The 19,634-nt window shown below is 38.2% G+C and overlaps 1 protein-coding gene across 2 annotated transcripts in view; it reads right to left on the bottom strand.

The window, feature by feature from the left end:
• Positions 1 to 19,634, bottom strand: part of Grm7 (glutamate metabotropic receptor 7) — a 905,956-nt gene that overhangs the window by 286,137 nt on the left and 600,185 nt on the right. For both annotated transcript variants that reach the window (XM_042273759.2, XM_042273760.2), the window contains exon 6: positions 2,767 to 2,967. In XM_042273759.2, coding sequence (XP_042129693.1) covers positions 2,767 to 2,967 — 201 coding nt within the window. The remainder of the gene's footprint in view (positions 1 to 2,766; positions 2,968 to 19,634) is intronic.

Here is a 19,634-nt window from a genome sequence, read left to right as displayed (position 1 = left end):
AGAGAGAGAGAGAGAGAGAGAAACAGAGAGACAGAAACAGAGACAGAGAGAGACAGAGGCAGGGGAGGGAGAGGGAGAGGGAGAGAGAGAGAATATTTGTATATGTGAGTGCAGGTCCTTGTAGAAGCCTTGGACCTGGAGTTATAGGTAATTGTGAGCCATCCAACCCTTGTGTTGGGAACGAAACTAGGGTCCTCTGAAAGAGCAGTATGGATTGACTGTTAGCTGCTGAGGCATGCCTCTAGTCCCCACAAGAACTCTATTGGGAAAGTTACAGGCTCATAGCCATGGACAACCAGGAGTAGATCTTACAGTAGGATATTAGAAGGGTAAGGCGAATGATCATCATAACATAGGGAACATGACAAAGATCTTGAAGGAAATTCTGTTCCAACAAGGGAAAATAAGTTTCTTTCTTGCCAAAAGTTACAAATCAAAAAGGCAAAGATATAAAGTCATCTTAAGCTTGCCCACAACTACAAGGCATTAGTGTATGTGTGGGGTGCTGCAAGGCTATAACACACTATACTTTCTTATCAACTTTGTCTAGAGCTAGAACTGTAGTGGAGTATCAGAGAGGAAGAAAGAGAGAAGGAGGGAGAGAGGAAGAGAGAGAAATAACAAACACTAGAGGATCTGTGATCTAACAGGTGGCAGGTAGCAGAGAACACATGACGACTGAGAGAATGTAGCCAAGTCCAAAATGTGTAGTGATTTCAGTGTGTGACAGAAACTGCTTTTCTTCCAGAACAGAGAAGCTTTAAGGATCCTGATGCCCAGATGACAAAGCTATTTTCTGCATCAAAGCATTTACCCGAAAGGTTTTCTCTTCTCATTTCTGTTTGTCATGCAGAACCAGGATTTCTGTACTGATTCATGTTCTGTTAATCTTTCTGCTCAACAGGCCGTCCTAAACCATACTCCTGGAGCCAATGAGAACATGGATTCTACATTTGGGCCAGGCCAGTGGAGATACCAGTTTCTTGATCCACTGCATCAGCAAAGCCAGTTGGAATTATATGTATAAAAACTGATACTGGCTGCCATGGAAACCTCAGCTTTAAATGTGGCCAGACCACTTACCTTTACCTGTGAGGGTGGCATTTTGCTTTTCTTCCAGCTTGGTAGTTTAAGGTTTGTTGTTTTTAGTGCAAATATGTCAAGAAGCCCACTCAGCACTCAACTTCAAATTATACTTTAGATGTTCCATAACATCCTTTCAAACTAGTTACAAACAGATTCAGATAAAGTGAATATGGATCTCACCTCTCTAGAGAGGAAAGTAAAAATATTTTAGATGTGATTTTACAATATCCATTGGACTCCCCATTTCTTTCCTAGGAATCAGTAGGTCTAGATGGTTATTATTTTGGAGTTTTCTATCACAAATTGTTTAAAGTTACATTAGAAAACATTTCCATAGATCCATTTAGATCGATTAGTCAGCAAAGAGACAACTAGAATGCATTTGTACTCAGGTCTCTGCATGTATTTGTGATGTAGGAAAAGGTGACCAGGAAAAAAAAATCTTTGAATTAGCTCCCACCCCATCCCCATTTGCAGCAAGAGGTTACCCACTTGGAGAAGTTGTGGTCATACTTTCCAGAAACTATTATCAGTAAGTAAAACAACGTTTTCCTGAATGTGAAGGTCAGAAATATTGAGTTGTACTCAAAAAAAATCCTAGGGGTAAATAGACTTCCTTACCAAAGTCTCTAGAGAAGTACAATCATGCTTAATAAGAAATATAAGTCAAAATCCTAACTATGCACAAGGAATCCTGAATTCTTCTTAGCAGATTTGAAAGAGATGTGAATTATAGATTGCTCCCTGCCATTTGGTAGTTGTAAAGTGGGAGCCAGATAGTTTCTCTTCTTTGCACATTTATTTATTTACCTAAAATGAGAAAAGTAAATAAGAAAAATAATATATTTCTGCAAGGAGTTCTGGTTCTTTGGACTGAAAATGATATTCCTAATAAGATCCTAGTTCTAGGTATTCTTGTTTATTCCGAGATGCCATCTTTGACCTCTAGGCAGACAGATGTAAATAGCTTGAGCCGTATATGCACATCTTCATGTACAGCTATTTTTATACCTATTTGCATATATATGTACAAATTCATGTTGATATGATATCTGAAATTTTAATCATACACAATTTCTATTAATTTATTGCCATAAGTGAACATATTTCTTATTGTATACAATACATTTAATAATTTCTCAGTCCTATTGCATGTAAAAGCTAGTATCAGAATTATCAACACCCCAAATGTGTATTTACTAGCTGTTATGATTTATTTTATTGTTTTCCCATTTACATTTACTAGTCCCTTTTGGGTAGCTTATCACAGGAAGGTTTTGTAGTTTGAGGGGTAAGCTCATGACCTGAGATATAGTTTGTATACCAACTTTTAACCACTCCTTATGATCTTGCGATGATAAAACTCCTGCCTCTTTCCCTTCCTTTCTTTCCTCTCTCCCTCACCTACATTCACTAAAGAAAAAAAGGCTCTTGTGAAAGATATGGATTTGAAGAAAAGAATATAAAATAGCCCTCCAATATGTAGTCATTCATTCTCTTTTCTAAGTTTCATTTCCTCACCCATTCCCACACTGGTTCGATCACTTGAAAGTATATAATTAGCAAGGTTTTGATCTTTCTTGAGTCAATAACAATGCCGTCATGTGATTTCTGTAGCTTATGAAATAAGAGAAGATATTTGCTTAGCATTCCCAATAGTACAGACATTTGGAGACTCACCGTTGAAGTTAACATTGCGGATATACTTCAGCAACTTCTTTCCCCCTGCTTGCTCCATCTCTGGGCATACTCCCCGGTAATCAGCACACAGATCCTTATTCATGTGATGAAGGGCATGTGCCATGGCATAGACAGCATCAATCACAAACTGAACTTTACCCTCCTGCTCATAATTGGAGTCTTTTCCAATTCGCTCCTGTCCTGCACATTAAAACAAGAAACACAGACAGATCGGTGTTGAGTGGGAGTGCACATTTCCATCTGCTTTTGATCATGCATGAAGATAATAAGTCTTTGAAAAGTCTAACAGTGCAAGCCATATAGCCACCTGTGGTCATCATGTTCTATTTTTTTTCTAATTTGTGGAATTTTCCTTCAGAGGCTATCACATTCAATGTTTTGATTCACTGGGTACACCTCAGAAGCAAGCCTTCAAAGGAACAGTGATGGCTTTTGTCATGAGCCAACATGAAACCTGGAATAGTGTGTTCTCACTATACCAAAGGCTTCACATTTTCTATCTTGGTCTGGATGGAGGTGAAGGGTCTATATTAAAATCTTTAAAGGTTGTTTGCTCTGGAAGGGACAACAGGAACATGACAGACAGACACTGACCTCCAAGCCTGAACTCATTATCGTTCCCATACATACATTCCTGGTGTGCTCTTGTATCCACTATGGTCATTACTGGAGACTTGGGTACTTAGAGCAGAAACTCTGGTTTCATTATTTTTATAATATTTTCTTTCTCTCACCCACTGTCTCTCATAAACAGATATAATGTATTTCTCAGTCTTACCAATTCTACCTCAGACAATCCACAGCATTTTGGACACACTACCAATATTTGAGTTTTATCATGTCTTTCTCTTTCATCAGGATGTGAGGCTAGAGGTCTTCACTTAATGATTCATTCTCCATGTTTGTCTCTGCAAATGGCAGAGATGACAACCACACTCAAGACTCAGAATCTCTCACTGGCTCTCCACTAACCACAGAATATGATGTAACCCACTTCCCCTGTCCACAATAGGTGGTCATTCTTCAGCCCCCATCTGCACCATCATGGTAACAGCTGACAAGTACTCTGCTTCCATGCACATTGGAAACACCTCTCAGCTTTGTCCTGCTTCTCTAGATTCCATCTTCACTTTGTGAGTTATGTATTCTATCTCCGCATTCTACTCATGGGAAAGCAATGGTGGCAGCTTGATTTGTCATACCATAGACCATGTTATTATCATGTTGACCTTTCTCTACCCTGACTCCAGGTTTGTTTGTTTGGTGTGTGTGTGTGTGTGTGTGTGTGTGTGTGTGTGTGTGTGTGTGTGTGTGTGTACATGGGCTTTTAGAGTATTCTTTTTTAAATTACTTTTATTTTGGAGATTATAATATAATTATATCATTTCCCCCATTCTTTTTCCTCTTTGTAAGCTTTCCCATATATCCTCCTTTCTCTCTTTCCAATTCATGGCCCCCCTTTCATTAATTATTGTTATGTGCCTATATGTATATGTATATACATACATATAACACACACACACACACACACACACACACATATATATATATACAATATAGTTAGTTTGTATAATGTTTCTTGTATATATTTTGAGGGGTGACCATTCGGTATTGGAGATCCAATTGCTCCACATTTCCCTGGAGAAGACTATTTCTCCTGTTCTTAGCATTCTGTAATTGCTTGTAGTTCTTTGTGTAACTGAGGCCTCATGGGCTTTCCCTGCCCACTTTGGCATGTCTGTTGGTATTGTTCTTGTTTAGCTCATGTTAATGTGACCATGTTGGTGATACTTTATGGGTAGCTTCTGACATTGTGAGGAGACACAGATTCACAGCAAACTTGTCCCATGTCTTCTACACATGTGACTACTGTTAATCCCTCTGGATTTGCTCACATAATTTAACTTCCTTTGATAGGAACCTTTGTCTGGTTTCCACTCCTCATAGTTTAATTCTCCCTTCCAGATGTAAGTGCAAAGTTACTATATTTTGGTTGTCAGTCACATTAAACATTTCAGTCTTCTATTATATCCATAGGGGCAGTGAATTGTAAGGCTCTCCCCATAGATCTCCCTGGCAATTTATATCCCATCTATTCACATGACAAAGCACAGCATTGGATATCTAGCAGATTTTCAATGTCCTGTGTGTTATATTATGTATCCAGGCCAGGTGTGACTGGCTGGTGCCTGTAAACCGAGCACTTGGGAGGTAGAGGCAGATAGTTAAAGATTTTAAGGCCAACTTGGGACAGGCAAGACACTTGTGAAGTGTACTTGTGAAGTATAATCTCCATGAGAGAAATCTCATATTTAGCATGTTTATCTAAATTCATATTTTTCTTTGAAGAATATACATTGATATTTCATGTGGTAAATAGTTTAGTACATTTTAATGCTTCAGTCACATGGATACTCACTGCTTGCTACTGAAACTGTGGACTCCATGTAGAATAGGGTTTTTAGTTCGTTTCCCTTTAAGACATAATCATCACAAATTCGGTGCTATTTTCAAGGTGAATCCAAGAGTTTTACTTAATCTTGACTATTTTCTCTAATTTCCCTTTCAAGGAAATTTTTGGTTCTTAATGACAGTGCAATGCAATGATTATTAATTTATGTCATTGTATAATAAGCATCTAATGTCCTCAGAATGCCCTAACAGCATGTCTGGCAAATTATTTACAACACATGGTATAATGAAGAGCCTGGTGTGTGTGTGTGTGTGTGTGTGTGTGTGTGTGTGTGTGTGTGTGTGTGTATGTGTCTGTGTGCTGTGGGATATTGTTCTGTATGCTGTGAATATGTGTTGCTCTGATTGGTTGATAACTAAAACACTGGTTGACTAGTATCCAGGCAGGAAGTATAGGTGGAGCGAGGAGATGAGGAGAATTCTGGGAAGAGGAGAGGCTGAGTCAAGGGTCACCAGACAGATACAGAGGAAGCAAGATGTCAAGGCAGAACTGGGATAAGATACCAAGCCACATGGCTAAACATAGATAAGAATTATTGGTTAATTTAAGTGTAAGAGCTAGTCAGTAATAGGCCCGAGCTAATGGCCAAACAGTTATAATAAATATAATCTTCTGAGTGATCTTTTTATAAGCTGGCCAAGGGACTGGAGGGGCCTGGTGGGACTGGAAAAACTTCTGACTGTGTGTGTGTGTGTGTGTGTGTGTGTGTGTGTGTGTGTGTGTGTGTGTGTGTGTATGTATGTGTGTGTGTGTGTGTGTGTGTATGTGTGTGTACATGCGTGCTATTTTTGACAAACTTTTGTTTTAGGGGAAGATTCTGAAACATGGGGCTGTCTAAATGTCTTAGTTAGGGTAGCTATTGCTATGAAGACACACCATGATCACAGCAACTCCTATAAGTAAAACATTTAATTGAGGTGGTGGCTTACATTTTCAGAGGTCCAGTTTGTTATCCTAATGGTGGGACATAGTGGGGTGCAGGCAGACATGTTGCTGGAGAGTTAGCTGAGTGTCCTATATCTTTCAAGAAACAAGAAATGAACTGTGACACTGGGTGTGGCATGAGACCTCAAAGCCCACCTCCACAGTGACACACTTCCTCCAACAAGACCACACCCACTCCAACAAGGCCACACCTCCTACTGGTGCATTTGGTGACCATTTCCTTTCAAATCACCACCTTGAAAAGGGTATATTCATCTGGCTTGCTGATCTATACCTGTCAAGTCCCCTCTAGAGGGGCTGTACCTATCTTGTGTACAGGTCACAAGATAGGAAATTTTATTTCTTCACGACCATGCCATCAGAAGACACTGCAAAATTTCCTTATTAATTCATCAGATACAGGGCTGCTTCCAACTGCCACTTTTATTTGTTTTTTTTTTCTTTGTTTGTATTTGTGACATATAAACACACATCTGGTTAGATGTACAACAGAGACCAGAGGAGAGCATCTGGAGTCTTACTCTAATATGTTCTGCTTTATTCTCTTGAGACAGGGTCTCTCACTTAACTTGAAGCTATGTTGGAAACCAGCAAGCCCTAGAGAATCTTTTGTCTCCACCCTACAAAGCTCTCAGGTTACGGTATGTACATGGCCATGCTTACATATTTACATTAATTCTGGGGATTTGAACTAGGACAACAGGCCTGTACAGCATCACTTTAACCATTGAGTAACCTCCCCAGCCCATTACTTGCATTTTCCTCATATGGAAATTTGGAAATTCTAACATCTTTGTGTATGAAAGAATGACATTTGTTCACAATCAAGCAAATGTGTACAAAAAAAGAAAAAGAAAGAAAGAAAGAAAGAAAACCCCCTCATTTCCTCCTCTGTTTTTAAAAGCTTTATTAATTATACAGATAAGGAATAAATTGCAAACATTTCCTCTGTTTTGCATTTTTCTTTGAAGCATCTTTTTCCAGACAAAAAATTTATTCATTTTTTCATAATTTCTTTTCCTTTATTACTTCTGATTGCTGAATCATGCTTAAAAAGATATTCTGGGCTGTAAAGATGCCTCAATGGTTAGAAGCAATTGCTTCTCTTGCATAGGACTCAGATCCAGTTTGTATGGAGGCTCTGAAACTCCATTTCCACAGAATCTGATACCCTGTTCTCACCCCCCTGGGTACCAGGCACCCATGCAATGCTCAAACATATGTGGAGGCATGCATTCATACACATGAAAATAATTAGTTGCTTTTATTTCCCTTTGCCTCCTGAGTGCTGAAGATAAAAGCATGTGCCACCATCCTCAGACAGAAAAATAATAGAGGTTTAAAAAAAATATTCTCAGCCCAAGAGTATCAGACTTTATCCACATTTCTTTGTAGCACTTGTTCAATTAAGTAAATAAATAAATTCAAATTAACTATGATTGTATTAGAATGTTTGTCACTACATAACCCGGGCAGGCCTGGAATTGTGATCTTCTGCTTCTACTTCCCAAGGGCTGGCAAGGCAGGCATGTGCCACCATGCTGAGCATTATTTGTATAATTGTGATCTTTCAGATGTAAGCAATTGATCTATATGCAAGATCTATTCTGGCAAACAATGTGAGGAATGAATTGAAATCTTATTGTCTCTCTGGATATCCTATTACCAATGGATATAGCTTTGTAACATATCACAATCCCGTTCTCCAATTTGAGTATCTTTGAGTATACACCCTAATTCTACATGTAACTGTATCTACATCCAATTAAAAAAAATCTCTTTATTTAAAAAATCTTTTCACATATTAACAGTGAAGTACAAGTTATTAAGGCTTGTTAACATATTCAAATAGCTTGCTAAGAAAGTCCCTGCCCTTTGCCTGGTGAGAAATTTGCTGTGAACAGGCTGGCCTTAAACTTGTAGCAATTTTCCCAACTATGTCTTTAAACATTGGCATATTGGATTTGTGCCGTTGAACCTGATATTCCTGGTTATTTTTAATTTCTGAAATAAACTTTATTTTCAACGACATAGCTCCAGAAAACAAAAAGTACAGCTCAAGCAACTAGTAACTAAATTTAGTTAATTTGTGTTGTTTTAAAATAATTTTACCTCGAACAGAAACTACTAAAAGTGAGACATCCAAGTATCATTTTATTAATTTGAGTTTCTTTTTGGTTCTTTCCATAGTATTTACATTTTTTCTCATAAAAGAATAAACTACTGCTAATAGTCAAGAGAAAGTCCAAACTGATCTACTCTGGTGATCAGATGGCCAAACACCCTAACTGTCATGGTAGAACTCTCATCCAATGACTGATGGAAGCAGATGCAGAGATCCATGGCCAGGCCCCAGGTGGAGCTCTGGGAGTCCAATTAGCAAGAAAGAGGAGGGATTGTATGAGCAAGAGATGCTGAGACCATGATTGGAAAAAGCACAGGGACAAATAGCCAAACTAGTGGAAACACATGAACTATGAACCAATAGCTAAGGAGCCCCCAACTGGATCAGACCCTCTGGATAAGTCAGACAGTTGATTAGCTTGAAGAGTTTGGGAGGCCCCCAGGCAGTGGGACTGGGACCTGTCTTTAGTGTATGAGCTGGCTTTTTGGAGCCTGGGGCCTATGCTGGGACACTTTGCTCAGCCTGGGTGAAGGGAGGAGGAGACTGGACCTGCCTTGACTGAATCTACCAGGCTGAGCTGAATCCCCAGGGGAGTCCTTGCCCTGGAGGAGATGGGAATGGGGGATGGATTGGGGGGAGGGCAGGGGAGGTGGGAGGATAGGGGAATATAGCTGATATGTAAAATTAAATTAAATAATGAAATTAAAAAAAAGTTTTTTTCCACTATTTTATGTGAGTGTTTTGCCTGTCTCTCTGTTTACTACATGCAAGCCTAGCACCTAGTGAGGCCAAAAGAGATCTCCAAAACTGGGACTGAAGTTATCAGCATTTGTGAGTTGCCATGTGGGTGCTGGGAATTGAACCTGGATCTTCTGGAAGAGCAGCCAGTGTTTTTAACTACTGAGCTGTGGCTCTAGTTCCTCTCAGATAACTGTTAAGTGTTCTCTAAGTTCTGCCTTGGAGAAAGCAGTTGGTTTTGCTGCTTCATATACTGCTTTTATTTTCCAGGCATCATCTCACTGGCTTTTATCTATATATATGAAATTAATATTTCACCTATTTCACTGGATTCAAACTTTTTATTACAAAAATTTAAAACAGAAATCAAAGTTAAAAGAACTTTAGAGCGAGTCCAGCAATTATATCTTAGCATCATTTGAATGCTGTGAGGCCATGTTTACTGTACTAACAGTGCCATCTTACTTATTTTATAAGCCTATTCATTTTTAATAGTAATTTTCTAACATGATACTTTGCAAATTTTTCCTGTTTTTATAGCACTCAAAAAAGGCAATATTGGAGGTATTATGACCACTATAAACTCACTATGAAATGATTTCAGTCCAATAATACAGGAGAACAATTTCTAGCATGCTTTAATAAGGACATTTATGCCAGAAAGAACACTTTGAAAAATAATAGAACTGTTTTCAGTAATGAAATATCTTATTGCTGGAGAAATACTTAAGGCTATGCCTTTCTTGGAGAGTCACCAGGTACATTAACATATTAGAGGCTCTGGGAAAATTTCAGGATTAAATTTGTCAAACTCACAGAACTTGAAAAACGTAGCCTTGTTATAGAGAACCAGATGTGGAGAGTTTATTTACCAACAACCACAAATACCAGTGAGATATTATTTTCCTACTATGGCAACTGATTATATCACTATAACAAAACAGCTTGAAAAAGACAGTTTAAAGGAGAAAAGCCTGACAGTTTTAGAGGCTTCAGTCTGTATGGCCCCATGTATTTGAACAATATATCATGGTCAATGATGCCTGTGGCAAAGAACAGCTAGTCACATCGATACGAGGAGGAAGAGAGTGACAGAAGATGACCAGGGATAATATACTCCCAAGAACCTGTACATGGTAACCTACATACCCCAGCTAAGCCCCATCTTGCAAATTTTCAAGGATTATATCAAAATAGCATCACAAACTGGGCACTGCAAATTTGAAATGTAAGCCTATGGGGGCATTGCACTTCAAACTGAAACCACAACAGGCAGCTACAAATATTTGGTAACTTTGAAGTCTTGGCTACTCATGAAGTATTACTTTAACTCCTGGCTCTTTTTCTACTTGGTATCTGATTATGTTTCAATATTGATGGCAACCACTGGGAGTTAGGAATGATAAATTCCTCTGGAACATTCACAGATGATCCTAATCTTTCAAAACCCATGACATTCTTTCTGTTAGGTAGTGATTTCCATCTCCCTTCAGAGGGAGGCTTCTTAAGACTCAAGTAAATGAAAATTATAAATTAAATAAAATTCATACGTTTAAGGAAGCTCGAACACTGTAAAGAAGTCACAAGGTACATCCCCAAGGTTATAAATGGAGACTCTCCAGCTGACCAGCTGAGCAGCCTAAGAACCATGCAGGGGGCAATGTAGAAAGTTCTAAGGATGCAACCTGGTCATTAATGAGCTTGTAAGTAACTATTCACCCAATTTCCTGTAACTAAGCCTGATTTGGGTGATATTGGTTTGCTGTTATTGTTTGTTTGTGTGTTTTGTCCATCTGGTCTCTCATAGGTATGCTGTCTGAAGTAAAGTAGAAGTTTGTAATATGTTCTCTCCCCATCCCCTGAGAATAGTGACATATTGTTTTCCTAGGGACCAATGCAGAAAGAGGCATGGACGACTGTAAGTGTAACAAATGAGATGAAAGAGCTTGCTTACAAGATTCTGGAAGTGTTGATTTGCTTTGATGAAGAGATTAGCCAGTTGTACAGGTGCCCCAACTCCCACCATCATCACAATTACTGTGGTTATTGTGTTGTCCTGAGGAAATAAGGTATTATATCCATGGCAACAGAATACAGGGCAAGTATACAAAGGTACATCAGAGCCACAAATTAGCCAAGACTACATTTTTTCCATGCAATGTACTAATGGTTTAACTACCTAATAAAGCTTGATATCCAGTATTTCTAGGTTTCTTCAACTGCTGTTTTTATTCACACACCAATTTATAACACTCCAAAGGAGTAGCATTAAGTACATAAAACTCGTGCTGCAAAGCAGTGTTAAATATCTTTAACAGCATAGCTTGCAACAGAATTATAAAAAGCTTTTCCAATTAATTCTCACTTAACACCTCATTCTTTTAACCTCACTGCTTATATAAGATGTTCTTATACCCTATCCTTCATGTTCTTTACTTCACTCTCATGTTTGCAATGAAGTCTCTGAGTTTGAGATAAAGGGAGAATTTAATAGCATTATATTCTGGGTGTCTGGTGTGCAAAGAAGCTAATTTCCCCCATCTCCTGACTTTTGGCTTGTTACTTTTATACAGAGTCCAGTATTTAACTTTCAAATGCACACTCCATTTTAAAGAATAATATTTTGTTAATTCTTCGAGAATTTCATACAGTATACTTCGATCAAATGCACACTCTTCCTGTTGAATATGAATTAGCTGCCTTATACAATTATAATTGACACATGCTTTTCCCCATCGGCATGTTTAATGACTACTCTACTGTGGAGCCCTTTACTTTGAAGGGCTGGCTTTGCTTGTCCTCTGGATGGCATTCCTTTCTCAGATGATAGGCTTCCGTGAAGATGCATATTCACATTAACAGGCAAATAGAGATGCAACAATGAAAAAAGCAGAACTGATATTATTAGGATGGGTAATCCTGTTTGAATGAGAACATAACAGGAAGAGATGGGATGGCCAGTCAGAGACATTGGTCCTTTCACTCAAGGACAGAGGTCCAAGAAAGGCTCAGTAGACATCACGGACTGAAAAAGCTCACTATATGTTTCAAAAGGAATGAACAATTGAGAGTTTTATTTTGCTTTCAAATGTTAGTTGAAGTTATTTGCTCTGCAAAGAACTATCTGAAACCAAGCCTCCTTTGACCTTACAGCAATTTTAAAAGAAGTGTGTGTGTGTGTGTGTGTGTGTGTGTGTGTGTTCTTATGTACACAGCAACATATGTGTGTATCAATGAATAACCTTGGATGTTGCTTCTTGCCTGCCACATTTTTGAAATAGGCTTTCTTGTTCACTGCTGTATATATCAAGATCTCTGGCCCAAATACTTTCAGGTATTCTCCCAACTCTGCCTGCCATCTGACCTTAGGAGTATTAGGATTACAGGTGTGAGATATAGGTCTAGATTTATGTGGGTTCTGCAGATCCAAACTCAGTTTCTCTTGCTTTTATAGCAAGCCCTTTCCACTTTGTCATTTTCCCAGTCCTGGATGCAATTTTAAACTTAGTATTATGTACATTTTGAGCATAAAGGAATATTGAACACAAAGGTTTACATATTTATTGAGATTAAAGTCTTTAGTGGCATTGGTACTTAATTATTCTAAACACTAATGCTTAGATCTACTGAAAACAATAAATACTCTAATTAAGAAAAATTTTTACAGGGCACTTAAAAACAGAGTTAATGCATATTCTTGTCCTAGCAAATTGCTAGATTCTAGCTAAGGGGGATGCAGGGACTTAGGGGAGGAGATGGATGCTGGAGAAGATGTTGTGAGATGTTGCAGTGGTAGACAAATCCTGTGGCAATTCAGTAGGATCCATGAAGAGCCTGTTGCAATCCTATGCACAATTTAAAACTAAATAATATGTAAATAGCCACTGACTTTTCCTTTTTTCCTCATCAGGTCTTGTTTCTCTTTTGAAGAAGAATATGAATAACAAAAAGATTTAATTTTACAGAAATTTACTTCAGTGTAAACTTTAATAATGACCACACTTAAAGAACTGCAGAATAAAAATCAACTCAAGGCCTTGCTGTCATACACATATAAAATAAGGAATATGAGGAGGTCTGGGTTGAGCCCCAAAGGTAAACTGCATTGATGCATCTCTATTTGTAGGTGGGGATGAGTGAGAGTTGGATTGGATGAGTGAGGTGGGGGAAATACTGCTGGGCTCACAGTGGGTTACTGCATTACAACCACAGTGTGTTTGTTGTTGACTGTCTATGGGCTAGGCTGTGTGGAGATGGCTATTCATGGCTTGACATTTAACCCTCAAAAGACCCTAAGGAAAGAATGGCCATTTTCCCAATTGATGCCCCTTTCCTTCCTTACTCTTATTTTGCTTCATGTACAGTCAAAAGATGGCTTTTTTATATACTTAGAAAAGGGAACAAACTAGGGGATTCACCCTCATTCTTTTCATGTTCTGGTCCAGTTCTGAGTCATAATTTATCTTTCCAATTGCATGTCAGTCATGATGTATATGTATGGGTTTGAGACAGTCTCTAGCTTAGGATAGCCTTGAAGAGTCTCTGCAGCTAAGGATGACCTTGAGCTTCTGATCCCCATTGACTTCATCTATTTCATGCTTGGATTACAGTTATGTACCACACTTGGTTTGTGTGATGCTCTGAAGCAAACCTAGGGCTTCCTGAGTGTTCAGCAAACACTTTTCTGAGCTTATAATCTCCACCTTAGGCATGACTTTCATTTGCAGTCTTTAATCTTTTTGAATCATTCATTAGAGTTTCCTGTAGGATGAAATGAATGGTTTTGAAAACAGCCATTGTGTCCATCCCTGATATTCCTGTGGGTATAGAATTTAACATCCAGTACAACTCACAAGTTTCTAGTAGAAGAAGCAAAACAGAAAAATAGAAAAGAAAACTTATGAACTCATCTTCTAACCTAGTAACTACAAGTTGATGTTATCTGAAAAAGGATACCTGTAATGTTCTAAAACAACAGCAGGCTACTTCAGATGAGCAGAGAACTCCAGCACACAGGACAAGCTGTATAGTCAAACCATCTTTACTTTCTACCACTTTGTAACCTAGCATGCTCCCTGGAAGACTGCTTCATTTTACTTTCTTACAACTGTTTTCATTTACAATTTATTTTTAAATTTCCAATTGTGTCCAACTAAAGATACACACATCAAATAAACACAGGCATAGCAGGGTTGATGGGCAGGGCTTACATACAGTGTGCATGGGTGGGCGTTGGGGGTGGGACTAAAAGAAGACTTCTGCCTCAACACCAAGATTCATAGACCCCCAACAAGTCAAAGGTCTTCTGAAAGAGTAAACCCAGGATTTCATGACTAAGATCAATCTGTTGGGGTGTAAGAGCAACAGACTTAGCAAAGATAAGTATAACATTGGCTACTAAAACTAGCATAAAAATACACGTTACACTTTGTTATTCAACAAACCTAAATGGTGTGTGTGTGTGTGTGTGTGTGTGTGTTTCTTATAATTTGTTAAGGTATAGATAGATTCAGTTTCAAGTCTTCATGGAGATGCCTCTTCTGCCATATTAAACCCAGTTTTTTGTTTATATGCTTTGAGTCTTATTTTCATACATATCTAGAATTACTGGTGAGATACTGAATTCAAAATGGAGCAAAGAAATGTGTTCTGAGGAGCATGGTGCAATAGTGCATGCCTATAATTCCAGCAGCAGAAAGGTGAACGTGGAAGGACCTCGAGTTCAAGATGGTCCTGTGCTGTGTATTGGGATCCCATTGGAAGCATCAGAGAGTGTTCTTTTAAATTTAGGAAGTAGTATGTAGATGTACTTATGCATGTAAAGTTAAAATTTCAGCTATTTTTTTTCAGATTAGAAAGAAAAATGCTACTTTGTTTTCTTTTTTTTCCCAATCTAGAGTATTTTTTCTCCCAAATAGGATTACTTTCTCTTCTGATCATAATACACTAAATTAAAATACTGGTTTCATCAGGTTTCTTGTGTGATATAATAGCAAATGCAACATACAATCAGATAAACAATTTGAGAAGGGAGGAGGAAAGAACGAAGGGGCCTAGGGAGAGATGCTGTAGCAGAGAGGAATGGAGAAGAATAGAAAAGCAATGGGATAGAAAAGAAAAATGAAGAAGAAACAGAAAGAAATGAGTAGGTGGGGTTGATAAGAGAGAAAAGGAAGGCAAGAAAAAAAAAGAAAGTGTGGGTGGAGAAAAGAGAGAGCGAGTTTTTGGATCTTTGTGTGTGGTTGTATCTGTGTAAGAGTCTGTGTGAAGATATGTAGAGAGTGAATATTTTCTATTACTCTCTCCCTGTTCCTCTGAGTCAGTGTTTCTTTCTGAGCTCAGGGCTTACATCTAAGCTAGGCTGGAAGTCCAAAAGCTACAAATGTTCTCCTGCCAATGTATTCCCTTTGGAGATGGTGTTACAGACATGTGCAAGGAAAACCTAATGGTCCTTTATGTCAATGATGGGATCTGAACTCCAGTCCTCATGGTTTGGGAGCAAGTACTCTTCACTGTTCAACCATCTCTCTATTCTCAAGTACTATGCATCTTTAAGGGACTATCCATCTTAAAGATAAACTATTAAGTAATGTAAAAGCTTTCTACTCACTGTGGGTTAGTAATACAAGTGTGACCAATATATCTGAAAGTAAATTAGACACTGGTGGACAGCGGTTGAGATTAGCCAATGGATACATACACTGTTATTCAGTCCATGATTTGATCTGTGTTTGTTAGAAAGATTTCATGTGAATTGAAGTTAAAATGATTATAATGGAAAAAAGAATAGCAAGAGAAAGAAAAAATGAGAAGCAGGAGAAAGAAGAGCTACAGGAGAGAGAAAATGAGAACAAAAGGGCCCAGGAGCAAAGAGTGTGTGTAGTCAGGTGGCAGAGCAGATGGATGTATTTAAATTTAAGGGACACTTAGATGTGTGAGACATCCAACTCAACAAGGGGCAGAGATGAAGCCACACTGCAGTTTGTATTGCCTCGCAGCAGTCTAGCAACAGTCTTCTTGAAACACGTGGTTTTTACTTCTATTGTCAGACTTTACAAACAGTTTACTGAGTGGTTCTGCTTCCCATGTCTTTCATTGAGGCTGCATATCCAGCTGATGCTATGTACATAAGCAGGGACATTGAATGACTATAGTCTATACTCACTTCCTCAAAGTGAGGTAAGTGCTTTATGGAATACTTTCATCTCATTGATCTCCACAGACACAAAGAAGGTCAAGGCAGATTTAAAGTTAGAAAGGACATACTTATTACCTGTTTGATGAGGGCTTGCTTTAAAAAAAATGGAATCAAAAGTCATGGTCCAGCTCCACTTTAGGTATGTGAACAGTTCTAATGACTATCATCATCGAGAAAAAGGAAAAGTACATAATACACACCCTATTGAAGACCCCAGAGATAAGACTGGGTCTTGAGTTACATGACAGGGACAGAATCAGGCACAGGGCTCATAATCTAGCAAACAAGCATTCCATGTGTGCTCAATGAAATATGAAAGAATGAATAAATGCTTTGAGGAATTCCAGAGGGGATGAACAAAAATCACATGCATAATGACTGAAGAGAAAACTTACAATCCTCTTTGGACAATGGATGGCTGAGATGGAGAGCTCAGTTCAGGTCACTACATGATTTCAGATGAAGAGAGAGAGAAAATACAGCAGTGTACCTACCCCTGATATGTGAGATCTTTTTCATTAATCTTCTTTGCTCAAGACCAGAAGTTCTACTATCTCTACTTTGATTGTTAAGTACAAATAATAAATACTTTACCAATTCAGGGGTTCTAAAGTCTCTGAACCTTTTTTTCTATCGTTCTCCTGACAGAACATAGCAGTACAATGTGTATGTAAACTCAGTCATTGGTAAATTCTCCAGCATTAACGACTTTCTTTGTTTACAAAGATATTTACTATCTTTGCTTGCAAAACAAGGAGAAGCAGAAAAGTGCATGTCTCAAACTATGATGGTCTTCCTAATAGAAAGCATCTTAATTTGTACTTCCAGTGAATGATGATATTAGACTATTTTTCCAGGTATGCTGAGCCAACTATATTGGATATAATAGTTTTGTCTATGATACATCTCCCAGGTAAAATTTCTCAGCATGTTCCCCCCCCCCCGGGTGAGTACTATGATCCATGATGTGACAAGTTACTGTTCTTTTTTCTTTTTTTTCTGTTTTTGTTGTTTGTTTATTTGTTTGTTTGTATCTTTTTTGGTTTTTTGAGACAGGGTTTCTTTGTGTAGTTTTGGCGCCTTTTCTGGAACTCACCCTGTAGCCCAGGCTGGCCTTGAACTCACAGAGATCCACCTGCCTCTGCCTCCCAAGTGCTGGGATTAAAGGTATGTGCTACCACCTTCTGGCCTGGTTACTGTCTTAATGATGATCAGAAATTATATTGATTATTTATAACTACATTTCCTATGATCATTAAATATTTACAACACCAAAACTACCTCTAAGTCATAAACTCTACTCAAATTTTTGTTACTTAATAAATCTTTTAAGGAGATAGTTAAACTATATAGCTTATTTTAAGAGCTTGAAATGAGTGAAAGGAAGCAACTTAAGAGATGTTTGGATTTTATTTCCCTAAGGACTTGAACTATTTATGCCTTGTTTTTGTTTTTGTTTTTTAATACAACAGCTACCCTTTCAAGCCTGGAATATGCCAGCTCCATGAATTGCTGTTTACAAAAGGAAAGGTTCAATTCCTGGCTCTGCCAGATGTCTGCAGCTTTGGGAGGAGACACTTAATGAAACAGTCTGAACTTCGCTTTTCTCTCTCTTTAGTAGACTGTAAATATTGCCAGCCCTGCTAACTCTGCTGAGTTGTCGGGATGATCAAGTGACGCGAGGGATATTAAAACAATTTAAAGACTCTAAAGTGCATCTCATAAAAGATAAATCAGTACCCAAACATAAGGCAAAAAAATATTCAATCTTGCAAGTTTTCCAGGAAACACAAATCAAAACAGAGGTAACATTTCAGTTGCTTTGCCAGCAGCTGAATAGATTAGCACGGTGCTTCTGAAAGCAAATGTGGTGATATATTTCAATTGTCCAAAAACTGTTTATCCTCCCTGAATTAGTAATGATACAAATGGATAATGCACATCTTGCTAACACTTATCAAAGCTTCCTGTGTCTTTGGCATTGCATTCAACACTTTATACAATCTAACTCACTCAGAGATTCTCCTCAAAGTACAAATCAAAATGAAACCCTTTCAGACAATTAGCATTATCAGAGCATTTTAACACTTGCTTCATGCTTCAAGGCTGCTATGAAGCAGGAACCAAACCTGCTCTGAGATGTCTGGGCTTCAAAATCCTCATTCTTTACTTAATTTCACTGTTTCTAAAAATGAGCACAAGGGAACTGTGCCATGGAAAGAAGAGGGATAGGTTCTTAAGGTATCTTCCAATATGTTTTATATAAACTCACTATTAGAAAAGTGGAGAGTCCACAAGTTGTGAAAATCAAAGCATAGGACTTTACATAACACTCAAGTAAACTAATAATAGGTATGATATTTTTAATACGCAAGAACAACAGGTAGACTGCTTATGATATGCAAGATTACAGGAAAAACTATTAAAAAGTACACAGAACTGAACTGGTGACCCATACCTATAATGGCAATTCTTGGGAGGGAAGATGATTTCAAGTTTGAGGCCAGCCTAGGTTACTTAGCAAATTCAAAGCCATCTTGGGGTATTCATGCTGTTATTTTTTTTAAAGTGTGTACATTTTTATTATATCTCCTATTAGGCTACCATGAGAGTCCCTGAACTTTGGCCCTAGCTAGTGCTAACACTGTAAGTTTTCCACAGGGCTATGTGCATGCTTCTTCCTAGGAATGACAAGCCAGGACCAAAAGCCTCAGTGACACCATGAGAGAGCCAGGTTCAGCTATGTGTCTTAGTAGAAAAATATACACACACTAATGTTAAAATTAGAAGAAGAGCAAGAGTCAAACCATCCTATGGGCTGTGTGAAGAGGAGGGCAGTTGTGGAGGATACTCATGTAATGGATGGCATTTGCAGAGAGAGAGAGAGAGAGAGAGAGAGAGAGAGAGAGAGAGAGAGAGAGAGAGAGAGAGAGAGAGAGATGATACCTGTGTTTCAAAGACAGCCAATTTTTCCATTTGGTCATATTTTCTCATTATTCAGTCATTGAGTGAGAGACACTATGGGTAAGTCTTTAGCACTGAACTCCTTTCAGAAGCTAGAGTTAAATAAAGATCTGCAGAGTAACAGTACCACTTCATTTCTTTCTGTTTTGTTCTTCCCATCTGACCCATTGCATTGAAATATTTCATGCCAGGCAGATTTACTATTCAGCACAGAAAATAAGTTATTTTTACAATAATTTACTGACTGCTACTTTAAACCATATAATGACCTGAGATTGGAGATATGAATGAAACTGGGGACACTCAAGAGATCTAAGTGGCTGGTTTCTTTAAGCTTGGAATTTAGTGTTATTCAGCAATTTCCTCTAAATTGTGATCTTGCATCCAAGAGGGATAAAGTTATG

This window comes from Peromyscus maniculatus, chromosome 3, assembly GCF_049852395.1.
Source record: "Peromyscus maniculatus bairdii isolate BWxNUB_F1_BW_parent chromosome 3, HU_Pman_BW_mat_3.1, whole genome shotgun sequence".
NCBI lineage: Eukaryota > Metazoa > Chordata > Mammalia > Rodentia > Cricetidae > Peromyscus > Peromyscus maniculatus.
The sequence above is the reverse complement of the archived record's forward strand: the minus strand, read 5'-3'. Positions and strand labels throughout refer to the sequence as shown.